General features: G+C 46.6%; 1 protein-coding gene across 29 annotated transcripts in view; it reads right to left on the reverse strand.

The window, feature by feature from the left end:
* mbnl1 (muscleblind-like splicing regulator 1) overlaps nucleotides 1-23,944 on the reverse strand; it is a 580,601-nt gene that overhangs the window by 70,610 nt on the left and 486,047 nt on the right. For 28 of the 29 annotated variants that reach the window (XM_067994954.1, XM_067994931.1, XM_067994952.1 and 25 more), the window contains one exon: nucleotides 7,488-7,658. In XM_067994954.1, the coding sequence (XP_067851055.1) occupies nucleotides 7,488-7,556 (69 nt within the window). In that variant the 5' untranslated portion in view covers nucleotides 7,557-7,658. Of the gene's footprint in view, nucleotides 1-7,487; nucleotides 7,659-13,883; nucleotides 14,052-23,944 lie in introns of those variants that run through there. The other variant, XM_067994937.1, reaches the window with a different exon arrangement.

The following is a 23,944-nucleotide window of genomic DNA, read 5'->3' on the forward strand; positions in this document are numbered from 1 at the left end:
ACAATCAACATGTGACTTTCTTTCTAGTGAATATACCTGCGGAGGGGGCGGGGAGGGCGGAGGTTGGGAGCAGGTCTAAGAACTAAGAGACAGCCTGATTTGCCGACTGGTGGCCAGACACAATGGCTGCTTTTGCCTCCGTCAATGGCGTTTCTGTTGTCAGGGGTGATAGAGCGCGGGAAGCTGCCAGCTTGAAACCATTTCCTTTGGCGGCTTTAAGCACACACTTTAGGGTCACCCTCGAATGCCCTGCTGAGGGAGTGCTGCTTTCTCTGAGGTTCTTCATCCTTTAGATCAGATGTTAAACCGAGGCCCTGTCTGTTCGGGTGAATGTAAAAGATCCCTTGGCACTATTCAAAGAGCAGGGAATTCTCCTGACGCCCTGACCAATATTCCTGCCTTAACCAAAACCACCACAAAAAAAGATTAACTGGTCATTCATCTCATAGCGGGATCTTGCTATTTACAAAATAGCTGGCGGATCTGCCTGTATAACAACAAACACTGTAACAGGAGTCATTTGGGACTTTGCTGAAAGCCACGATAAGGAACTATATAAATGCAAATTCTATTTTGGCAAATCTGCCATGTGAAGGTTTTTATTCACTTGTGCATATAAACCTTGGTAATTTGAGATTTACAGTGTATAATTTGCCTTGCATGTTTTTGGAATGAGATCTAATACAGAATACTAATAAGAAAGGCGTACAATTTGTGTACGTTGGCACAAATCGTTATTATTATGCAATTGTTGATTAATCAGGGTGGGGCGGGAAGTTATCATTTGGTTTTCAATTTAGGTTTTGTTTTTGCTGCCCCAGCCCTCTTCCTAATGTTCCACTCCCTAACCCAGGTGCAGCCTGGTTTCCAGCCCGACGTTAATGCTGTTCTGTGTAATCAGCTAGGGAAAGTAGTCTAGGGTGACTCAGCCTCTGATGCTCCCTCCTGCCCTTTGAGGAAAGGCCTCACCTTTCCTCAATGCCTTGACACAGCCGAGAATGTGGATTTATTGAGGGTGAGGAATCGCAGGGGAAAGCTTGCGTCCCCAGCAGTTCAGAGTGAAACACATTACTGCGCAAACCCCCGATGGACAGGGTTGCTCTGTGTGCGACACTGACGGGGGCAATTAAGTTCCAATATAAGGGCCTTGGACAGCACCATTCCTTTTCCCCGACTAGCGACATTTGAAAGTGACTTTTAATTAAATAAATTTCATTCTCAACTTCCCAAAGAGTCATTTTTCTACATAGACATGTTAGTGTAGCGTTTGTTGGACCAATAACGTTACCCAGAGAGCAGCCTCTTCATTTCCAGTGTGGCATTCAGTGACTTACAGTGATGATATATCTGACGTCGATGGGACAGGCTGGATGGACCAAAGGGTCTTTTCCTGTCCGTCATTATTCACATGTTCGAATAGAATAACTTTCTCTAAAAATTACAGTATGGCTTCCTCACAGTTTCTCTCCAGCAGTACAATGTCTCACAATTCTAAACACTCTGGGGACATCCTGGAAATCGCGCTCTCCAACATAACGAAACCTAACTTTTGTAATATGATTATTATACGTGTACTGTACAGTAATATAAATTTACCTCAAGCTCAAATTTGCTTCTGCAAAGGAGAACTTGAAGGCTTTTCACAGAATCATAGAATGGTTACAGCACAGGAGGAGGCCATTCGGCCCATCGAGCCCGTGCCGGCTCTTTGTAAGAGCAATGCCGTTAGTCCCATTCCCCCACTCTTTCCCCGTAGCCCTGCACATTTTTTCCCTTCAAGTATTGATCCAATTCCCTTTTGAGAGCCACAATTGAATCTGCTTCAGGCAGCACATTCCAGATCATAACTACTCGCTGCGTAAAAAGGTTTTTCCTCATGTCGCCTTCGGTTCTTTGGCAATCACCTTAAAACAGTTTGTCAATGGTTTTAGGGTAGCGACGAGAATGACAGGCAACCTGATCCAAACAGGGATTTAAGAACGATGATGGGTGTAAGTGACTTTGAAGCACTGTACATGGGAATGTTAGCAATTGCCTGGATATAGTGACAAAGACCTGACAACCAAAAATATAACCATTAGTAACCATGTCCTGGCCAACATCACTAAAGCAGATTATCTGGTCAAGTATCTCACTGCTGTTTGTGGGACCTTAACGTGCCGCGTTTCCTACATTACAACAGTGGCTACACTTCCTATGTACTTCATTGGTGGTGAAGCTCTTTGGGATGTCCTGAAGGACGTGAAAGGCGCTATATAAATATAAATAGGTTCTTTCTTTAGTATGGCTGCGTGTAGATGGCTAGACTTAGGTGGCGACACACTATTATGATGATGATGAGCAGATAAACGGTCAGGTAACTTGGAAAATGATGGAGGCAGTCACCTGACCACATGTGGTATCAGGTAGAATAGAAGCCAGCTGCCAATGGGGGAAATGAAGGAATTAAGATGATAGCTGATTTTCTAGGATGACATTACCTTAATGCCAGCTGTAACCCATTTATTTTAAATACTGCAAAACAGATTTACAAGACTGATAACAGAACTGAGAGTTATAACTATCAGGAAAGACTGAACAGGCTGGGGCTCTTTCCTCGAGAAAAGAGAAGGCTGAGGGGCGACCTAACGGAGGCCTTTAAAATTATGAAGGCGTTCGATAGGGTAGACGTAGAGAAGATGTTTCCACTTGCGGGGGAAGACAAAAACCAGGGGTCAGAAATATAAGATAGTCACTAATAAATCCAACAAGGAATTCAGGAGAAACTTCTTTACCCAGTGACTACACTTCAAAAGTATTTCATTGGCTGTAAAGCGCTTTGGGATGTCCCGAGGGAGTGAAAGGCTCTATATAAATGCAAGTTCTTTCCTTCTTTTTACTACCGGCAAATCAAAAATGAGCTTAGAATTCCATTCCGAAGGGTCGGGGACAATTGCTGGAAGTCAGACACAGGCCAAACTCTATTTAAGAGCTTCCAACAGACTCTGATGAGAAATCCGTCAGAAAGGAAATGACTCAGCTCCCTTTGGACGGCTTTCCAAATTCTCGAGGATCCTGACTCGGGTTCTGTAGTTTCCCGGTCATTATTGTGACAAGTAAACATGCCCAAATTAGTACTCAGTGCAAGTTGACTGAGGGGGCAGATTTAAGCACCCTCGCTTTCCAGGTGAATGGGTTGCCACGGAGACAATAAAGCAAACTTAACAGTAGCATTTCTGAAATACTGGGGCATAATGGTCACCCAGAAGAGTGCTATCATTATTCCTATTCTGGATTGTTTGGCAATGGAAGTTAGGCAATGTAAAAGATCCCTTGGCACTATTTTGAAGAAGAGCGAGGGTGTTCTTCCCCGGTGTCCTGACCAATATTTATCCCCACAACCAAAATCGCTAAAACAGATGATCTGGTCACTATCACATTGCTGTTTGTGGGATCTTGCTGTGCGCAAATTGGCTGCTGCGTTTCCTACATCACGACAGTGACTAGGCTTCAAGAAGTCCTTCACTGGCTCTAAAGTGACGTCCTGAGGTCGTGAAGGGTGCTATATAGATGCAAGTCTTTCTTTCTCTTTCTTACCCAATGTTGATGAAATGATAAGGCCTGACTGATAGATGCAGTGTTTTATCTGACAGCCATGTCACGAGGCAGGTAAAAATGACTCTTGGGCACAGGGCCAAAGATCAGCCGCCAGTGGTGTGATATCAGTGCACGGAAATTCTGTCCGGAGTTTAAAAATGGAGCTTAGCTGACTCACCGGATCCACTTTTTTTAGATCCACTTTCTAATGGGCTTTTTGGACGTGCTTTCCTGTTGGGATCCAGCCAGCTCTGCCGATTGTGTGTTACAATAGTGCTAGTTTTTAAAGTTGATGCCTGTGACATTCTGGTTCCATTCTGATTTCTGTAAGGACCACACTGGTGAGGAGTCTCCTTCGTCTGAATCAGAGGTGAATCCTGGGCTCCCTTTTGTAAAATCCAGTTATCCGCACCTTCTCTCCCGCAGACTCCGATTCTACCTCACTTGGGGGTTTCCGTGGTCGTCAATCCCCCAGCTCTGGTTAAGTCGTCGTTCTTCATACGTGAGCCTAGACTGTAGACTATTCAACTAGTGGAGGGGGCATCAGAACCAAACCCAATCAGGTGCTCCCTCACCGTCCACATGAGTACCTCCCAGCAGGGAACATCATTGGACAGCAATAAGGCACAGCAACTCTGGCTGATAACTTTCCTCCTCCCCTCACCCGGAAACATCGAGGCCCGTTGAAGCAAGTCTGCCATCATCCTGACTTGAGATCACGTAGATCGGGACAGAAGGTGTCAGCCATGGCTCAGTGGGTCGCACTCTCGCCTCTGAGTCAGTAGGTCGTGGGTCCAAGTCCCCACTCCAAAGACATAATCGAGGCTGACACTCCCAGTATTGAGGGAGCGCTGCACTGTCGGAGGTGCCGTCTTTCAGATGAGACATTAAACCCAGGCCCCGTCTGCCCTCTCAGGTGGATATAAAAGATCCCACGGCACTATTTTGAAGAAGAGCAGGGTAGTTCTCGCCGCTGTCTTGGCCAATATTTATCCCTCAACTAGATTATCTGGTCTCTCCAACATTGTTGAGGGGAGGGGCGTGGATGTGTGAGAGGATTGTAAATTACTTTATCTTTACTGATACTGATGGCCATTTATCTCACTGCTGTTAGTGGAACAATTCTGACTCAAACTGTATTCCAAATATAATTCATTCTGGGAAGGCCTTTGAGATGTTTCAATTTAATAAGGTGTTACGTAAAGAAATTCAAATATTATCACCGAGTCATATTAGTACTGTGCAGTACAGTATACTAAAGGATGAGGCCAAAAGGAATTAGTTGAATGTTTACCCCCAATACTTCCCTGCAGCAGGATCCATTTTTAAATAAAATTTATAAAATTTGGATATTATTCTGGTGGCACTACACAAACTCCAAGTTGCCCAAACACTATCCTGTTCCCTTCTCATTCTTGTCAATCTCAACCCCCACTGCCCCATCATCCTCCAAGGCAATAATTTCAAACTGTTAAACCTATTAACAAGTCCTTCCATAGACTCTTCCAACCTACATCTGCAATCTCCTCCAGCCCTGTATCCCAGCCGACACCAATCCCCTTTTCCCCTGCTCCCCAAACCCTACAATCCGGGAACTCTCTTCCCAAACTCCTAACTACATCTCTCTCAACCCTCAAACATATCTTCAAAACCTGTCTCTTCATCCACACCCTCGGTCACCTCCCCTAACCTAGAAAGAAAAAAAAACTTGCATTTATATAGCAACTTTCATGACTTCAGGACGTCCTAAAGTGCTTCACAGCCAATGAAGTACTTTTGAAGCGAAGTCACTGTTGTGATGTAGGAAACGCAATTTGTGCACAGCAAGGTCCCACAAACAGCAATGAAATGAATGACCAGATAATCTGCTGGTTGAGGGGTAAATATTGGCCAGGACACCGGGAGAACTCCCCTGCTCTTCTTTGAATAGTGCTGCGGGATCTTTTACGTCCAGCTAAGGGAGCAGACAAATTCTGGGTTTAATGTCTCATCCGAAAGGCGGCACCTCCGACAATGCAGCGCTCCCCCAGTACTGCACTGGAGGGTCAGCCTAGATTTTGCGCTCGAGTCTCGGGACTGGGGCTTTGAACCCATAACCTCTGACTCAGAGGCGAGAGGGCTACCACCGAGCCACAGCTGAGACTAACTTCTGCTCAGTGTCCAAACCCCTTGGGAAGCTCCGCTGCATTAAGGTGCGAGCGGCTCTGGTTAAAGGCTTTTCTGATATTTGTGAGAATAGTAGGGATTTCAAACTAAATTTGGTTAGTTGTTCATTACAGGCAATTTCCTCCCCCAAGCCCTTCAGTTAACTAATCTTCTCATTCAGCTGCTGGACTGCCTTAAACCATCGGACCGAGACTAATACTCTCGGGAAATGTGTGTGACAGGCTGTCAGAGTGTGTTGCAGCACCTGCAATTTTTATTCCAGAGGTCTGATTCATGGAGCAGGTAATTCATTTACATATTCCAGCTGCCACTCATACTTTGACAAACAAATCGAGGGAGATTTCAAAAGGGTTTCCACCACGTCATTGTCTGGTGTAACATCTGGCAACGGGCACCCGTGTTGGTTTTATCAACATAGAGTAGACAATCCTGCACATTCCGGTCAACCTGCAATAATTCCTAATGTTGAAGAAAATATTACTAAGACTATGGTAGTTTAGTGTTTATGTCACCCGACTAGTAATCCAGAGGCGTAGACCAATCATCCAGAGAACATGAGTTCAAATCCCAGTGCCAATCCTGCTTTCACCTTTTTCTGATCTGTGTTCCACACCAAGATGTTCAAGATGCCTTTGGCTAAGGTGTGCGATTTACGTTTGGCTTCATATTTATTGAGGAGTACAGTCCTGTCATTGAATGCTTGCTATCGAAACTAAGGCCGAATCTGTGGGCGTTTCCTCTGTGCCGATCCTTGCTGCACCATCGCAACCATAAATAACCCAGAAGAGGTGAGTGCGCTACAGAGCAGAAAGACTCAGCTTCAGTTCCCCACAAGGTTGGAGCGGGGGCAGGGAGAGAGAAAAGAAGGGTCTGGGGGACAGTCGTCACCGGGTTGCTGTCATACTTCTACTGATTGGTCGACTCAATAGTCTACTGGTTATTTAACTCAATAACCTACTGGTTAGTTGACTCAATAGCCTACTGGTTATTTGGCTCAATTGTTTACTGGTTAGTTGACTCAATAACCTACTGGCTATTTGACTCAATAACCTACTGGTTATTTGACTCAATGACCTACTGGTTATTTGACTCAATAACCTACTGGTTAGTTGACTCAATAATTTACTGGTTAGTTGACTCAATAGCCTACTGGTTAGTTGACTCAATAGCCTACTGGTTAGTTGACTCAATAGTTTACTCATTGGTTGGCTCAATAGCACTACCTGATCACCACCTGATTGTTACTGGGTTTGAGAGCGGCAGGCAGAGGTTCCGCCTTTTACAAGGTCGAAGTTGTGGGAATCTGACCCAACCGGGTCCTGGCCGGTTTCCGGTGAGGCCTAGGTGAAGATCACAAACCTGTCCGGACTCGGGAATACTGAACGGGGAATGGGGAGGTAAAAACAAAAGAGATGGGGTGGGAAGGAGGGTGGCACACTGACAAAAATAAAAGGTAAAAAGCAACAAAAAAACTGCATAAAGTAAAAAAGAAAGAACTTGCATTTATACAGCGCCTTTCACGACCTCAGGACGTCCCGAAGTGTTTTACAGCCAATGAAGTGCATTTTGAAGTGTAGCCACTGTTGTAATGTAGGAAACCTAATACTACAAGCAATCGAAAGCAAGTCAATCGATCATCTCCTGAATGTTCTGGGGAATGTGGCCTTAACTTCTTGGTAACCTGCCATGCAATAATTCTACAGTTGGGACCGAATGCCGCACAGTAACAAGTCGAACATGCTCACCACGGGTTGCAGTGGAGTCCCAGGCATCATGGCGTTGGCTAACTGCATCTGCTGAGCCAGCATGGCCATGTTTTTCTGCTGTATCAGGTTATTGCGGCCATTTATCTCCAGCTGCGTTTTTAAGTGAGGCGGAGGGTGAAGGTACTTGCAGTTCTCTCTGGAGCAGCGGCCCTGGAGCAGGGGAGAGAAAAGAGGAGCAAAAAACACGTTTAACGTCAAGCGACTGGTATTCGAATCCCAAAAACACACCGCGATACAAAAAAAACCCACCATTTAATATTTTCTTTTCATTCACCGGTACGGTGCTGGCTGACATTTCACAGAGACTATCAGCCTGGACTTTAAACCCCTCCCCTCTCCAAACGCCAGGCGAGAAAGTGTGCGTGGGAGGGGTTAAAATTAGGCCGAGTCCGCCTACCGGCCTGATGTCGTTCCGCTCCGGTCCCAGGTGGATCTGGCCGGGTGTCGGGCGGGACTCCGGGAACTTTTATGTTAATGAGGCCACGCCATTAAGGTCGGCCGGGCCTCCTCATCCCCGGACTCTCCGAGCTCTCACGCACCATACCCCTCCTCCCTTTTAAAATCGGGGCCGATCAGGCCCAATAGCACCAAAACCAACACAAGCTCCATTCCTCCAAATTGGCCCAGTTGCCATCTCAGCCCTAGCATGGGATTCCAAACCAATCTGCAGGCAAGAACAGATACCTACTGAACCTACTCAATCCCCTGGTAAATCTGGTACCGTTTGCAGCACCAGAATTTGGGACGAGTTCTGGAGTTAGATGCCCAATATCATCTCAACATTCTTCCCCCTCTTCCCTATATATTTTGTAACACTTGGATACAGTTTAAATCCAGACCTGGTGTAACAACAACAATGTGCATTTATATAGAGCCTTTAGCATAGTAAGTGCGTCTCAGGGCACTTCACAGGAGCGATTATCAAACAAAACTTGACACTGATCCACATAAGGAGGTATTAGGACAGGTGACCAAAAGCTTGGTCAAAGAGGTAAGTTTTAAGGAGCGTCTTAAAGGAGGAGAGGGAGGTAGAGAGGGAATTCCAGAGCTTAGGGCCCAGGCAGCTGAAGGCACGGCCGCCAATGGTGGAACGATTAAAATCGGGGATGCGCAAGAGTTGGAGGAGCGCAAAGATCTCGGAGGGTTGTAGGGCTGGAGGAGGTTACAGAGATAGGGAGGGGGCGAGGGCCATGGAGGGATTTGAACACAAGGATAAAGTCGGCCCTTGTTCAGCGCCTCAAGCTTCAGAGGCCATTAACACAATGACCTGTAAGTGCAGAATTTACAAACTTGTGAACGAGGCAGAGCTTCATTTGCCGGGAACGGATATCAGGAATTCCGGCCGTCAGGCAGGTATGCGGATCCCAGCAGGACTTTCCATCCATTAATGAATAAAAATTCCTGTAGGGCCCTGCGACTAAGTGCCCGAATTCCTGACACGTGCTGAAACTTCATCAGATCCACCCTGAAGTCACCGTTCCTGCCGTCGTATTTCAAAGAGTTCATACTTCCGTCGTACGTCAGTCCATCAGGGTCACCTTTGGGCCTCCCTGATACCAATGCGTTCGGCTCTCAGTTATAACAGCCTGTGAGAGACGGCCAAGTGGGGGGTGGTTTGTTCTCTGCGAAGCAGAGGTCTTCTCCCAGGGGGCATGTTCCTTTTACTGCGGAAAAAAAAAAATAAGACTGCTCCTTTGTGGCCCTGATTCTTTCGCTGTTGTACATGCGCTCGCATCACATCTGTGAGATGTTGATGGTGCTCCTATGAATGGCAACACACTAGTACAGATGCTCTCTTTGTCAGAGTAGGCCGCAATCCATTACAAACGGTGCCATGGTGTCCTTGCATCTACCATGAAGTAGTCGTTTGTTGCAACAAAGTTCATCACTGTGGGGGGGGTGGTTGCGGGTGATGAACTCTGTCAACTTTTAACAACATCAACCGGTGCCAAGAAGGGGAGGGAAACGATTTAATTTCTCTGTCAAAATACTGGACAAAAGGAAGATCGTACAAATATATTCAGCGTTTGTAGGCGAGTATTCCCACAACATAATTTCAAAAACCCAAGATTATTAATATAGGTTTGGATATAGAAGGCCCTTTCACCCAATTTAATCTCATTTTTACCAATCTGACTGAGTAGCAAGGCTGAAATAAGCATCAAAGGTTTGAGATGACATCAGGATTTTAAGATTTAAAACCAAATTTACGTAATCTCATAAACCATGAGAACAAAGCAAGAGAGTTTGGATATCAGCTGAGCTCTGAGATTAAATTAAAATGGTTTACAATCTTACTCGATACCTGGATGTCCAAATTGTGGCTTGTGGGGTCACATGAAGCCTCACATGACTCCTCAAAAAAAGAGAAAATTTGCATTTATATAGCGCCTTTCGTGATCTCAGGACGTCCCAAAGCGCTTTACAGCCAATGAAGTACTTCTGAAGTGTAGTCGCTGTTGTAATGTAGGAAACACGGCAGCCATTTTGCACACAGCAAGATCCCACAGACAGCAATGTGATCACGACTGAATAATCTGTTTTAATGATGTCGGTTGAGGGATAAATGTTGGCCAGAACACCAGGGAGGACCCCCCTGCTCTTCTTCGAATAGTGCCGTGAGATCTTTTACATCCACCTGAGAGGGCAAATGGGGCCTCAGTTTAACGTCTCATCCGAAAGACAGCACCTCCGACGGTGCAGCACTCCCTCAGTACTGCACAGGGAGTGTCAGCCTAGATTTTGTGCTCAAGTCTCTGGAGTGGGACTTCAACACACAACCTTCTGATTCAGAGGCAAAAATTCTACCACTGAGTTACGGCTGACACCAAAACCCATGCTTAATTCTATTTGCACTTATGCAGCTTATTTTTCTGGGAATGCATATTAGAAATTTGAGCATTAATTCATAAAGAACATAAGAAATAGGAGCAAGAGTAGGCCATACGACCCCTCGAACCTGCTCCGTCATTCAATAAGATCATGGCTGATCTTCAACCTCAACTCCACTTTCCCGCCCGATCCCTATATCCCTTGATTCCCTTAGAGTCCAAAAATCTATCTATCTCAGCCTTGAACATATTCAACGACTCAGCATCCACAGCTCTCTAGGGTAGAGAATTCCAAAGATTCACAACCCTTTAAGAACATAAGAAGAACATAAGAAATAGGAGCAGGAGTAGGCCATACGGCCCCTCGAGCCTGCTCCGCTGTTCAATAACATCATGGCTGATCTTCGACCTCAACTCCACTTTCCTGCCAGATCCCCGTATCCCTTGATTCCCCTAGAATCACGGGATATGTGGATCTGAGTGAAGAAATTCCTCCTCATCTCAGTCTTAAATGGCCGACCCCTTATTCTGAGACTATGCCCCCTAGTTCTAGAATACAAAATCTGCTGGAAAGCTGCTGTGAAGAGTCAGGGAGTAACAAAATGTAAGTATATCCATATATGGGTTAAATGGGCTACAGTGTCACTGGTTGGCTGAGGGTGTGATGATGTCATGCTCATGTGGCTACCACATGGAGTTAGGGGGCTTATGGGAAGGTCAGAACAAGAGCAAAGAACACAGTTTCAAGACATGATCACCTGGTCTCCAAAGGATTGAGGGTCATATCCATCTTTTGTACTTACTGCCTTGTTATTGTGTGTAACTAATTGTACTTGATCATTAAAATTATTGATGCCATCGTATTGGTTGTCTTGTCGAACTGATCTACACCTATGTGTCAGATGATGACAAGAAAGTTGGACAATCAATAATTCTGCACTGTACAATCAATAATTCCTTTACCCACTCTATCTCAATGAAATAAAAACCACCCTAATGGAACTGGAACTATACTGAAGAGTTCAAGGCTACTGTAGTGCCAGCATTATAGAATAATACTGTAATGAGACACTGAACAAAACTTCTTGTCTGCTGTCGACCTTTACACTTTCATCATTAGCAGCTTCCTCGGCCCCTGAGAGATTCTGTTAAAATCCCACTCCTTGCTTTCCTTTGTCGTTCCTTCCATTATATATTTTTTAAACTGTGCAACAAAGAGTACACATCATAACCTTCACCCACATGGATTTCATCTCTGGGAGCAGAAATCTGAGTCATGCAGCCAGTGAATTAGACATCTATTTCTATAAGAGTGCTGATAAAATACAGCGTTATCCACAATGACTGCACATTTTCTAATCCCATGACTCAGCCCTTGGCATGATACAGCACTCAAGCTCGAAAAAACTGTGCATTAGTCAGAATCGATGTTAAGTGCTCCTGCAACGTGACAGCGCAATTCCTTCCCCACAGCCCCCCCAACCTCCCCTCAAATACAACCTGCCAACTACCTATTGCTGACATAGCCGTATAATAGAGGCGTTTACCAAGGGCTTTCTCCTTCAAAGTTAAGGGCCATGGCTCTCTGTTTCTGTACTCGCCAGTTTGCGATTGTCTGCCCATTGCCTTTAATGGAACCCATGTCAACACTGGAGATTAGATTGGATTTGTGGATGTCGGAGAATGGGTTGAAGGGACATGGGGACAGAGTGGTGAAATGTGATCAGAACTATTTGCTTGTGTGGAGGATAAGCAGTACATGAATGGCCTGTTTCTGTGTTGTAATGTCTTTGGTCAACCCTGACCATGAATGTGACATCATCCTGGCTCTTCTCTCTCGTTCCCTCTTCACAACCCCCCCGGGCTGCAGGATTTGCCCACCTTTCCTCCTGTGGGAGAGCAGGAGAATACTGCGGAGGCGCGGCTATCCCAGCATTCATAGCTTAAGCGGAAGCCCTCCGCTGAAATGATGCAGGCCCTGCAAGGTCTAATAGAGGGATTTCACTACCGCTATGAATGCTGGGATAGCCACACCTCCATTGTATTCCCTTTGGTTTCTCTTGCTGTCCAGCGACATAAAGTGGAGATGCCAGTGATGGACTGGGGTGGACAAATGTAAGGAGTCTTACAACACCAGGTTATAGTCCAACTATAACCTGGTGTTGTAAGACCCCTTACATTCAGCGACATAAAGCAAGAGGGATGCTGGGAATTATCAGTACAGTAAACACACTCGAGAGCTTGTGATCGCTCACGTCAGGTTCCTGTAGATTGGTTTGTGGGTCTGTAACACCATCTGCAGGAGGGCTTCAGCTAAAAGCTGCTGTGTTATATCCATATGATTACATATGGGATATCTGTCCACAGTTAAAGCTAGGCAGCCTGTTAGCAAACATTTTTGATACTGATATTCCCATCCCTGTATAATCATACAGCACAGAAGGAGGCCATTCAGCCCATTGTGCCTGTGCTGGATCTTTGAAAGAGCTATCCAATTAGTCCCACTCCTCTGCTCTTTCCCTATAGCCCTGCAAATTTTTCCTTTTCAAGTATATATCCAATTCCCTTTTGAAAATTACTACTGAATCTGCTTCCACCGCCCGTTCAGGCAGCGCACTCTAGATTGTAACAACCAATAGCGTAAAAAAAATGTCCTCCTCTGGTTCTTTTGCCAATTATCTTAAAACTGTGTCCTCTGATTACCGACCCTCCTGCCACTGGAAACAGTTTCTCTTTATTTACTCTATCAGAACCCTTCATAATTTTGAACACCTCTATTAAATCTCCCCTTAACCTTCTCTGCTCTAAGGAGAACAAATGTAAGGAATCTTACAACACCAGGTTATAGTCCAACTGTTTTATTTGAAAATCACAAGCTTTCGGAGGCTTCCTCCTTCGTCAGGTGAGCGAGTACCTGACGAAGGAGGAAGCCTCCGAAAGCTTGTGATTTTCAAATAAAACAGTTGGACTATAACCTGGTGTTGTAAGATTCCTTACATTTGTCAACCCCAGTCCATCACCGGCATCTCCACACTAAGGAGAACAATCCCAGCTGCTCCAGTCACTCCACATAACTGAAGTGACCCAACTATCAAACAGATGGTGTTAACACAAGTCCTGCCCACACAATGCACATCTTTAAAACACGTTGATGCCTGTTTCTCTGGAGTTTAACACGAAATAAATCTGCATCGATGATGACAGCAGAAACCCGCAGTGCCTCTGAAGCGAGTTCGCTCTTCTGAAGGGCAGGGTGCTCGGGATAAATCAGCAAAGTTGAATCGAAGCGCCCAGTTTAATCTGCAATCGCTGAGCACGAACTGGCGATGGTAAAGTTAGTGATGGAGGTAACAAAATTGGAATGTGAAAGTGAGAGAGGGAGACGCAGGCAGCACATGATGTTTTTCTCTGATTAGCACATCAACAACTGCACGGCAGTGGGCCCAGAATGTTCAAAGTAGCCAGTCTGGCCAAGGTTAACCCCATCCACACCAGGGCCTCCTCTCCTAAGGCACAGATAAAAGAAGACACTTGTATCACTCACATCTTTCAAAAAATATCTCAGGCCCCCTTTGCCTACAATTAATTCCTCTGAAGCGCAGCAGCTACTTTGCGCACAGGAAGATCCCACAAACAGCAATGAGATGAATAACCAATCTATTCTCGGCGTCGCGTGTTGCAGTAGGAACATTGGCCAGGACATCTCGAAGGTCCACCTGAACCAGGCCTCGGTTTAACATCCCATCCAAAAGACAGCAGCTCCAACAACAACAACGCAGCACTCCCTCTCAGTACTGTGCTGGATGGTCGGCCTAGCTTACGTGCTCAAGCATGGGGCATGAACCCATAATCTTCTGACTAAGAGGCTAGGTACCAACTGGGACACGCTGACACTGGACACCACTCATGACCAACTGGGAAGGGTAACAGGAGCTTTTGCTGAAGAGCTGCAAATGTCAGATCAGCACCAAATCGGCACTTGTTGCCAGTTTATAGTCCGAGTATTCAACAGGAGGGTCTAAATCATTCATACCATTTTGCCCATGCCAGGAGCATTGACAACCCTTTCTGTGACTATCAGTATCGCACAGGCAGCTGACACGGGCAGGAATTAAAACATAATAAAAGCCCACAGAGCAATATGGAAAAATATCAGGGAGAGCGCTCCGAGCTATAAACTTCTCTGGGGTTGCGCTGGCGATGATCAACTTGAACTTTCTGACACCTCCTCCATTAAATTACCCGCGCGAATCACTCCGAGAAGCCGTCGGTCTCCACCACAGCCCGGGTCAAGGTGAAATCATTTAGGCAATCCATCGGGATCGGGAGCAACGCTGGTTTTACACCCTGCCCGATTTTACTCTCCACTGAAGTCAACGGAGAGCAATATTGGGGCGGGGTGTAAAGCCAGCGTTCCACCCGATCCCGTGGGATTCCAGCCCGGCAAGTTAGGTTAAAGTGACCCCCAACATATCCGTTTAGAAATGACTTTCCCAGGTTTAGAGTAACCGCAACCCCCTTTTCGAAAGTCAGCATTACAAGCGTCTGGATTGATTTGTGTTGAGTGAAAGGCTGACAAGAGTTTCTGGGCAAGCTTAATTCCCGGATTGTTCACAACAACCAACCTTTAAAACGCATCTTTGATGAGGAGAAACCTCCCCGAAATGTTTCACAGCGAAAGCACCATTGACCTGTTAAAAGTTTACAACCTCCATTTGGGAAACCCGCGACCTCTACCACCCAGAAGGGCAAGGGCAGCAGGTACATGGGAACAACACCACCACCTGCACGTTCCCCTCCAAGTCACACACCATCCCGACTTGGAAATATATCGCCGTTCCTTCATCGTCGCTGGGTCAAAATCCTGGAACTCCCTTCCTAACAGCACAGTGGGAGAACCGTCACCACACGGACTGCAGCGGTTCAAGAAGGCGGCTCACCACCACCTTCTCAAGGGCAATTAGGGATGGGCAATAAATGTTGGCCTCGCCAGCGACGCCCACATCCCATGAACGAATAAAAAAAAAGTCTTCACTGCAGCAGATGCAATACCTGCGTGATGTGGTTGCTGCGTGTGTGCCGGGGAGGGGGAAGGGAGCTTTCTCTTCCCTTTTCTCCTGACGTCAGTCTAGGATACGGTTCTACGAGCTCTTCAGTATCTCTTCAGGAGTGAGTACTGGCAGCATATTTAACCGTGAGGTGTGTCACAGGTAGGGTTGCCAACTCTGGTTGGCCGTATTCCTGGAGGTTTCATCACATGACCGCCCACCTCCAGCCACCCCGCCCAGTCAAACTGCCTTTATCCCCCCATCTCCAATATTTTTATAAATAATAAATGAAAGTGTTCAAAGAAAATGAAAAAAAAATACTCATTGTTTTAACCCCCCTATGATTTTTCTCCTGGGTTTTGCTCGCAGCAGCGATAGTCAGGGGATTAATCTTCAATTCCTGGAGACTCCAGGGCAAACCTGGAGGGTTGGCAACCCCAGTCACAGGGCAGTCTGATCCTGTCCTCAAGCGACTCTCCTAAGACAGAGGTCACCAAATACCAATATAAGGAATCTTACAACACCAGGTTATAGTCCAATAGTTTTATTTGAAAATCACAAGCTTTCGGAGGCTTTCTCCTTCATCAGGTGACGAAGGAGAAAGCCTCCGAAAGCTTGTGATTTTCAAATAAAACTGTTGGACTATAACCTGGTGTTATAAGATTCCTTACGCTTGTCCACCCCAGTCCATCACCGGCATCTCCACATCATGACCAAATACCAATGAAGAGCAGCTGATTTTAACTTTTCCCAACGTTAAAAACGATAATTTCACAGGGACGCTGTTATGTGAACAATGAGCCATGGACCCTTTCCCAGTGCTCCCCTGATAAACCTGAGTCACTGTCACTTTAATGACACTGAAACCACTCCATTCAAACCATGTTTAAAAAAAGATGACCCATGCAGCACATTGTGATCTTAGATTACTTCACGGATGAGGCTAAGATTGCCAACCTCTTTCCCAACTCCAACATTTTTATGATGAACAAAAATAGTGTCGAAACAGAATGATTTTATTTAACGCTTCTATGATTTTTCTCCCGGGTTGTGCTCCCAACAGTGTCCTGGAGATTAATCTTCAATTCCTGGAGACTCCAGGACAATCCTGGAGTCTCCTGCCAACTATATTCCTAATTAAGAAGAATCGAAAGGTCCATAAACAGGTTCTGGTGTCGAGATGCCACGAGGTGAAAAGGCTTAACAGCTTAAAAAAAAAATCACCAGCCCAAAAATCATTTATACCGCCCTCGTTAGGAGTCAGTCGGTACAGTACTGGGATTGGCTCGTCAAAAGACTAGAACAGAAGCAGGCCTCCACAATTCTGATGGAATACATTCCAAGGTGAGTAATGTGTGCATTCCATTTTGCTGGTGAGTACAAATAGTATTATTCACACAGCTTAATGAATCACCATTAAAGAGATCACTTGTTTCAAGATTGTTTAGAGTTCAGTTCTCATAATGACTGGTAATGAGTGACAGACCTTAACTGTTCAAACGCTAAATACCTTATCTCCATAAGAGATCATTTCTGGCACACAGTGTGAGTGGAATGTTTTTGGGCGGGGGCAGGAATTACAGTAAGGGAGATGTGTGTAATTACAGAACGTTTAATTAATTCCGATCTTGAATTGAGAAAGAGGCAGTAATCGTGTTGCACAGTTAAGGCCGTGAATCTAACATCCAGTGCCTACAAATCCTTGTCTCAATTCATTTCCAGTAATATAAGTTCAGTCCTCTTTCAGCTCAATAAGAAAAAACCCACAAATGCTTGAAGTCTGAAATAAAAACAGAAAAATGTGGCACGTCAGTCAGCATCTGAAAGGGAAAGATAGGTTAATCTTTCTGGTCAAACCCTTTCAGCGGAACCACTCTGTGAAAGGTCCTACCTCAAAATTATGAGGGGCTTTGATAAGAGTAGATAGGGAGAAACTGTTTCCACTGGCAGGAGGGTCGGTAACCAGAGGACACAGATTTAAGATAATTGGCAGAAGAACCAGAGGGGGAGATGAGGAGACATTTTTTTTTACGCAGCCAGTTGTTACGATCTGGAATGCACAGCCTGAAAGGACGGTGGAAGCAGATTCAAACGTAATGTTCAAAAGGAGAATTGGATATACTCTTAAAAAAAGGAGAAATTTGCAGGGCTACGGGGAAAAAGCAGGGGAGTGGGACTAATTGGTAGCTCTTTCAGAGAGCCAGCCCGGGCGCGGTGGGCTGAATGGCCTCCTGCGCTATATGATTCTATTCCATGATAAATGTCTTTCTCTTTCAGATACTGACTGACCCGCTGTGCATTTAAAATTCTGTGTCTTTAAAATTATGAAGGGGTTACGATTGTGCAGACGTAGAGAGGATGTTCCCACTTATAGCAGAGTCCAAAACTAGGGGCCATAAATATAAGATAGTCACCAATAAATCAAATAAGGAACTGAGGAGAAACTTCTTCACCCAGAGAGTGGTTAGAATGTGGAACTTGCTACCACAAGGAGTAGTTGAGGCGAATAGCATAGATTCATTTAAGGGGAAGCTAGATAAATACATAAGGGAGAAAGGAATAGAAGGATATGCTGATAGGGATGAGATGAGGTAAGGTGAGGGGAAGCTCGGGTGGACCATAAACACCGGCATTGACCTGTTGGGCCAAAAGGCCTGTTTATGTGCTGTAAAATTCTATGCATTCCCAGCACGTTCTGCCTGTTGTGAGAGGGTCTGGCTAATTTGCAGTTTTGCTCGAGCCTGGCTCAACCCACGGCCTGTAACAGGGATTCAGTATCCTTCAATGCACGGGGCAGACAATGTCACTGCAGTCCTCTGAGAAATGAAACCTGGAACTCAGCATTCTGCTCGCTCTGCTTCAGTGAACATCGCCAGCTCGTGACATTGAATTCCAAGTGTGATCCGAGAGCAGAGGGCAGCATTTCTGAACAGTTGTCTCCGTGACTATTAAAAACGGTTCCACGGCAAACCTGTCTTGGGATTTTCTTTTTTTGGGGGTGGGGTGTGTGGAAGATCATACAATCAACAGAAATCTTTTGTTTTTTAATTCTTTAGGTGCACGGGGCCTGTGTGTTCACTCGCCCCAGGGGCGCAGTCAGGCTGTGGTGGCTTCTGATAGTAGCAGCCCTTCCGGGTTGTGACCACAACAGCATCAACAACAACAAATCTTGTGTTTGTATCGTGTCTTTTTAACCTCGTAAAAACATTCCAAGGCGCTTCACAGGAGCGATTTTCAAACGGAATTCGTCACCGAGCCACATAAGGAGATATTAGGACAGCTGATCAAAAGATTGGTCAAAGGGGTAAGTTTTAAGGAGAGTCTTAAAAGAAGGAGAGAGAGAGGTAGAGAGGCGGAGAGGATTAGAGAGGGAATTCCAGAGCTTAGGGCCGAGGCAGCTGACAAACTACAACACTTCAAAGATTGAGAGTGTCGCTGTTTACACTCTGGGTTTAGGAATTTCTGGAAATCCCATTCTCTTATCTGTCTCTCACAGGATGTCAGCTGAGAACAAGAAAAAGCAGTTAGCCCAGGGAGACAGGAATTTCCCTGAACTTGTTGCCTGCCTGAGAGTTAATAATGCTATAACACAGATATCTCAATCTAGCATATTCATTCTACATACATCGGTAATCCACTAAACATGATTTTACAGATTTATAGGCCTAGAAATCGGACTGTGCAGAGCCTGTTTTACAGGCCTAAAATCAACGTCTAAGAGTCCAATATGGTGGGCGGGCACGCGTTCAACGCGCTCCAGAAGTGCACCATCTGCCGGAGTAGCAGGACAACAGGGAGAGGAGAGGAGGAGAGAGGAGGAAGGAGGAGGGGAGGGGAGGAGGGAGAGGAGGAGTGGAGGGGAGGAGGAGGGGAAGAGGGGGTAGGAGGAGGGGAGGATGGGGAAGAGGATGGGAGGAAGAGGAGGAGGGGAGGAGCGGGTGGAGGGGAGGAGGGGGTGGAGGGGAGGATGGAGGAGGGGGATGGAGGAGGGGAGGGGCGGGATGAGGGGAGGAGGGGGTGGAGGAGGGGAGGAGCGGGTGGAGGGGAGGAGAGGGTGGAGGAGGGGGATGGAGGAGGGGAGGAGCGGGTGGAGGGGAGGAGAGGGTGGAGGAGGGGAGGAGCGGGATGAGGGGAGGAGGAGGGTGAAGGAGGGGGATGGAGGAGGGGAGGAGAAGGGTGGAGGGGAGGAGAAGGGTGGAGGGGAGGAGGGGGTGGAGGAGGGGGATGGAGGAGGGGAGGAGCGGGTGGAGGGGAGGAGGGGGTGAAGGAGGGGGATGGAGGAGGGGAGGAGAAGGGTGGAGGGGAGGAGGTGGTGGAGGAGGGGGATGGAGGAGGGGAGGAGCGGGTGGAGGGGAGGAGGAGGGTGAAGGAGGAGGGGAGAAGGGGGTGAAGGAGGGGGATGGAGGAGGGGAGGGGCGGGATGAGGGGAGGGGCGGGATGAGGGGAGGAGGGGGTGGAGGAGGTGGGTGGAGGAGGGGGTTGGAGGAGGGGGTGGAGGAGTGGGGTGGACGAGGGGGATGGAGGAGGGGATGAGGGGGGGAGGAAGAGAGAGTAGCAGACCCCATTCTTTCAGGTGGCTGTCAGGATTTTGCATTGCTGTGATATAAATGTAAAACACAGACCCAAACTGTGTGAGACCAAGCAAATTGCGACTGATGCAGTCACAGTCGACAAAGCAGCATTACCAGATAATATACGGGTTCACTATTAAACAGGTTTTGGAACACCGCATTCTCTGCAAGCCTTTAGGCAGTGATCTACTGCAGTCAGTCACTGTTACATTTATCGCAGTTAATTATCACATTCTTAATAACACCCACACAATAAAGTGCTGGAACTAATTATATGAAACGGGGAGGAGACTTTCGTGATGGGGCATATTCAATGTCACTTTCATTTCCCAGTGGCATTGGCTGGATGCAGTAAGTCAAAAACCCAGAGATTAAAAAGTGTGTACACAATTATTTTCTCCACCTGCTGCTTGAGAGGAATAAGGCATTGTGTTTTCAACTGGCATTGCCTGGCCTGCTCTGCTTTGCATATTGAATGCGTCCGTCAGACCCTTAGGGCCATCACGATTCCTGTGCTCATGTCAGAACCTCCTGCGTTAAGGAATGCTAATGAACCCAGTGAATATACACTCCGTGCTCGATCTTCCGGGCTGACAACTGAAAGAAAAAAAAATGCTGGTACAGTTAGTACCCAGCCAAAAAAGGGCTGCAAATTCGGATCGATCCCACGACGCGAAATGCTCACTGTGTCCCGACATTTCGCCACTGGGGAGGGAAAAAAAACTATCAGCGCAGGTCGTAGGTCATTCTCCTTTGATGAACTTACCAGAACAAAGAGACGCTGCTGCGTTTCTGTCGCTCGAAGAGACTCCAGGGTGATCCTGGAGGGTTGGCAACTCTATATCCCAAGGGAAGACTGAACGAACTGATTTCTAAAGCTGTTCAGAAACCTTATCGTTCCCTTTTACAGCTGGGATTAGACGGGATACATTTACCAGTTAACACTCCCGATGCGGGGCCTTGGATAACTGGGCACTGTTGTCAGCGTACCTGATTCACAGCCCCCCCAGCACCCAACCTCCCAATTTTCCAGTTATTCATTTTAATGACCAGAAAATCGTACGGGCCACGATTCGAGCGTGTCGACCTCTGTGCCCGACTGTTTGATCTGCCTTCCCGCCAAGTGAAACTCCGCAATCAGGGCAGCTAACTTCTAAAATTTACCTCCACACCTAAAGTCAGCCACAGAGAATGACCAGGCTCCTTTCTGTACCCCCACCCACCCCGGAGTTCTCTGCTGAAAGTGCTGATGGGGTGGAGGGTTTTGTGAGAGATACCCGCCCTCTGGTACCTGGTTCAACTTGGCCAAAATAATGAGCGTTGGTAGGAAATTTGACCATTGGGGGGGGGCAAGATTTTAGGTCAATGATTGACCGAAGCCACTATTCACCAGAGTGAGCCTAAGCAGAGAGTGTTGATAGGCTATTTTGACTATGGTGGGCGAGAAGCAATACGGCCAATACCCATCATGTCCTCACCCACCCACGTGTACTTTGCAGCAGGAGTCAGTGGATAGTAATCAGGTAGAGGAACTCAAGACTGTCTCCCCCCCCCCGCCATCTACTTCGCCCCCCACCTCCCTTCATAGGTGGAGAGAATTCAAGGTACGAAACATGGGTCCAGTAACCTAGTAGTTATGGTACTGGACTAATAACCCTAGAGATTGTGAGATCGAATCCCACCATAGCAATTTGCAAAAATGAATTCAATAAATCTAGTAATATGTCAACTGGCACCAGGAAAATAACCACGAAAGCTGTCGGATTGTCGTAAAAACCTAACTCATTCAGTCATATCTTTCAGTAAAGGGAGTCTCCCAGCCTCACCCGGTCTGGTCTACTTATGGCTCCAGTCCTACATGCTGTCATTTGACTAGGGATGGGCAGTAAATGCTCCCTTGATATTGTCACCCACATCCCGAGAACAAATGTATAAAAATAAATCCCAAGACCACAGTGGAAGGTTTCTATTCCTGTCCTATCTGGGATCAATTAACTCAGCCCAGGCCACTGATTGAACATCAGGTTTTCTTAGCATGTGGCTCAGTGTCTACATACCATCAAGGGAGCCTTTTGTTGATGAGATTTATATTATGCTTCGATCAAGCACTGGGTGTGGAGAAGGCAGGGTGTGAAACTTGGATTGGGAAGAAACCTGGCGATGTGTCAAATTTTTGTCTGATAATCACTCCTGTGAAGCGCCTCGGGACGTTTTACTACGTTAAAGGCACTATATGAATGCAAGTTGTTGTTTCTGTTGTTGTATCACCGGTGGCCTGTACATGAAGAATCTAATTGCTCTTTGACAAATCCTCAATCTTCAACAAAACAAAAAGCAAGCTGTGGGAATCATTTCTTCAAAGATAACATTTTTAGAATGTAGGGCCTTCCTTCGACCAGGATCACAAAGCAGCAATTACTGAATATTCTGGGAAAACCCAGATCTAGCAGCAATTCCAGACATGGAACTGAGAGAGATATCTAGCGCTGTTGCCGTTCACATGGAACGCCTTTTTTTAGTGTCTTTAAATCATCAGCTCCTTGTTCCTTTTTTTATTCGTTCATGGGATGTGGGCGTCGCTGGCAAGGCCAGCATTTATTGCCCATCCCTAATTGCCCTTGAGAAGATGGTGGTGAGCCGTCTTCTTGAACTGCTACAGTCCGTGTGGTGAAGGTTCTCCCACAGTGCTGTAAGGGAGTTCCAGGATTTTGACCCAGCAACGATGAAGGAACGGCGATATATTTCCAAGTCAGGATGGTTTGTGACTTGGAGGGGAATGTGCAGGTGATGTTGTTCCCATGTACCTGCTGCCCTTGTCCTTCTAGGTAGTAGAGGTCGCAGGTTTGAGAGGTGCTGTCGAAGAAGCCTTGGCAAGTTGTGCAGTGCATCCTGTGGATGGTACACACTGCAGCCACGGTGCGCCGATGGTGAAGGGAGTGAATGTTTCGGGTGATGGATGGGGTGCCAATCAAGCAGGCTGCTTTGTCCTGGATGGTATTGAGCTTCTTGAGTGTTGTTGGAGCTGCACTCATCCAGGCAAGTGGAGAGTATTCCATCACACTCCTGACTTGTGCCTTGTAGATGGTGGAAAGGCTTTGGAGAGTCAGGAGGTGAGTCACTCGCCGCAGAATACCCAGTTTCTGACCTGCTCTTGTAGCCACATTAATTATGTGGCTGGTCCAGTTAAGTTTCTGGTCAATGGTGACCCCCAGGATGTTGATGGTGGGGGATTAGGCAATGGTAATGCAGTTGAATGTCAAGGGTTGGTGGTTAGACTCTCTCTTGTTGGAGATGGTCATTGCCTGGCACTTGTCTGGTGCAAATGTTACTTGCCACTTATCAGTCCAAGCCTGGATGTTGTCCAGGTCTTGCTGCATGCGGACACGGACTGCTTCATTATTTGAGGGGTTGCGAATGGAACTGAACACTGTGCAATCATCAGCAAACATCCCCATTTCTGACCTTATGATGGAGGGAAGTTCATTGATGAAGCAGTTGAAGATGGTTGGGCCTTGGACACTGCCCTGAGGAACTCCTGCAGCAATGTCCTGGGGATGAGATGATTGGCCTCCAACAACCACTACCGTCTTCCTTTGTGCTAGGTATGACTCCAGCCACTGAAGAGTTTTCCCCCTGATTCCCATTGACTTCAATTTTACTAGGGCTCCTTGGTGCCACACTTGGTCAAATGCTGCCTTGATGTCAAGGGCAGTCACTCTCACCTCACCTCTGGAATTCAGCTCTTTTGTCCAGTCCATGTTTGGACCAAGGCTGTAATGAGGTCTGGAGCCGAGTGGTCCTGGCGGAACCCAAACTGAGCATCGGTGAGCAGGTTATTGGTGAGTAAGTGCCCCTTGATAGCACTGTCGACGACACCTTCCATCACTTTGCTGATGATTGAGAGTAGACTGATGGGGCGGTAATTGGCCGGATTGGATTTGTCCTGCTTTTTGTGGACAGGACATACCTGGACAATTTTCCACATT

Source organism: Heptranchias perlo, chromosome 13, assembly GCF_035084215.1.
Source record: "Heptranchias perlo isolate sHepPer1 chromosome 13, sHepPer1.hap1, whole genome shotgun sequence".
Classification (NCBI taxonomy): domain Eukaryota; kingdom Metazoa; phylum Chordata; class Chondrichthyes; order Hexanchiformes; family Hexanchidae; genus Heptranchias; species Heptranchias perlo.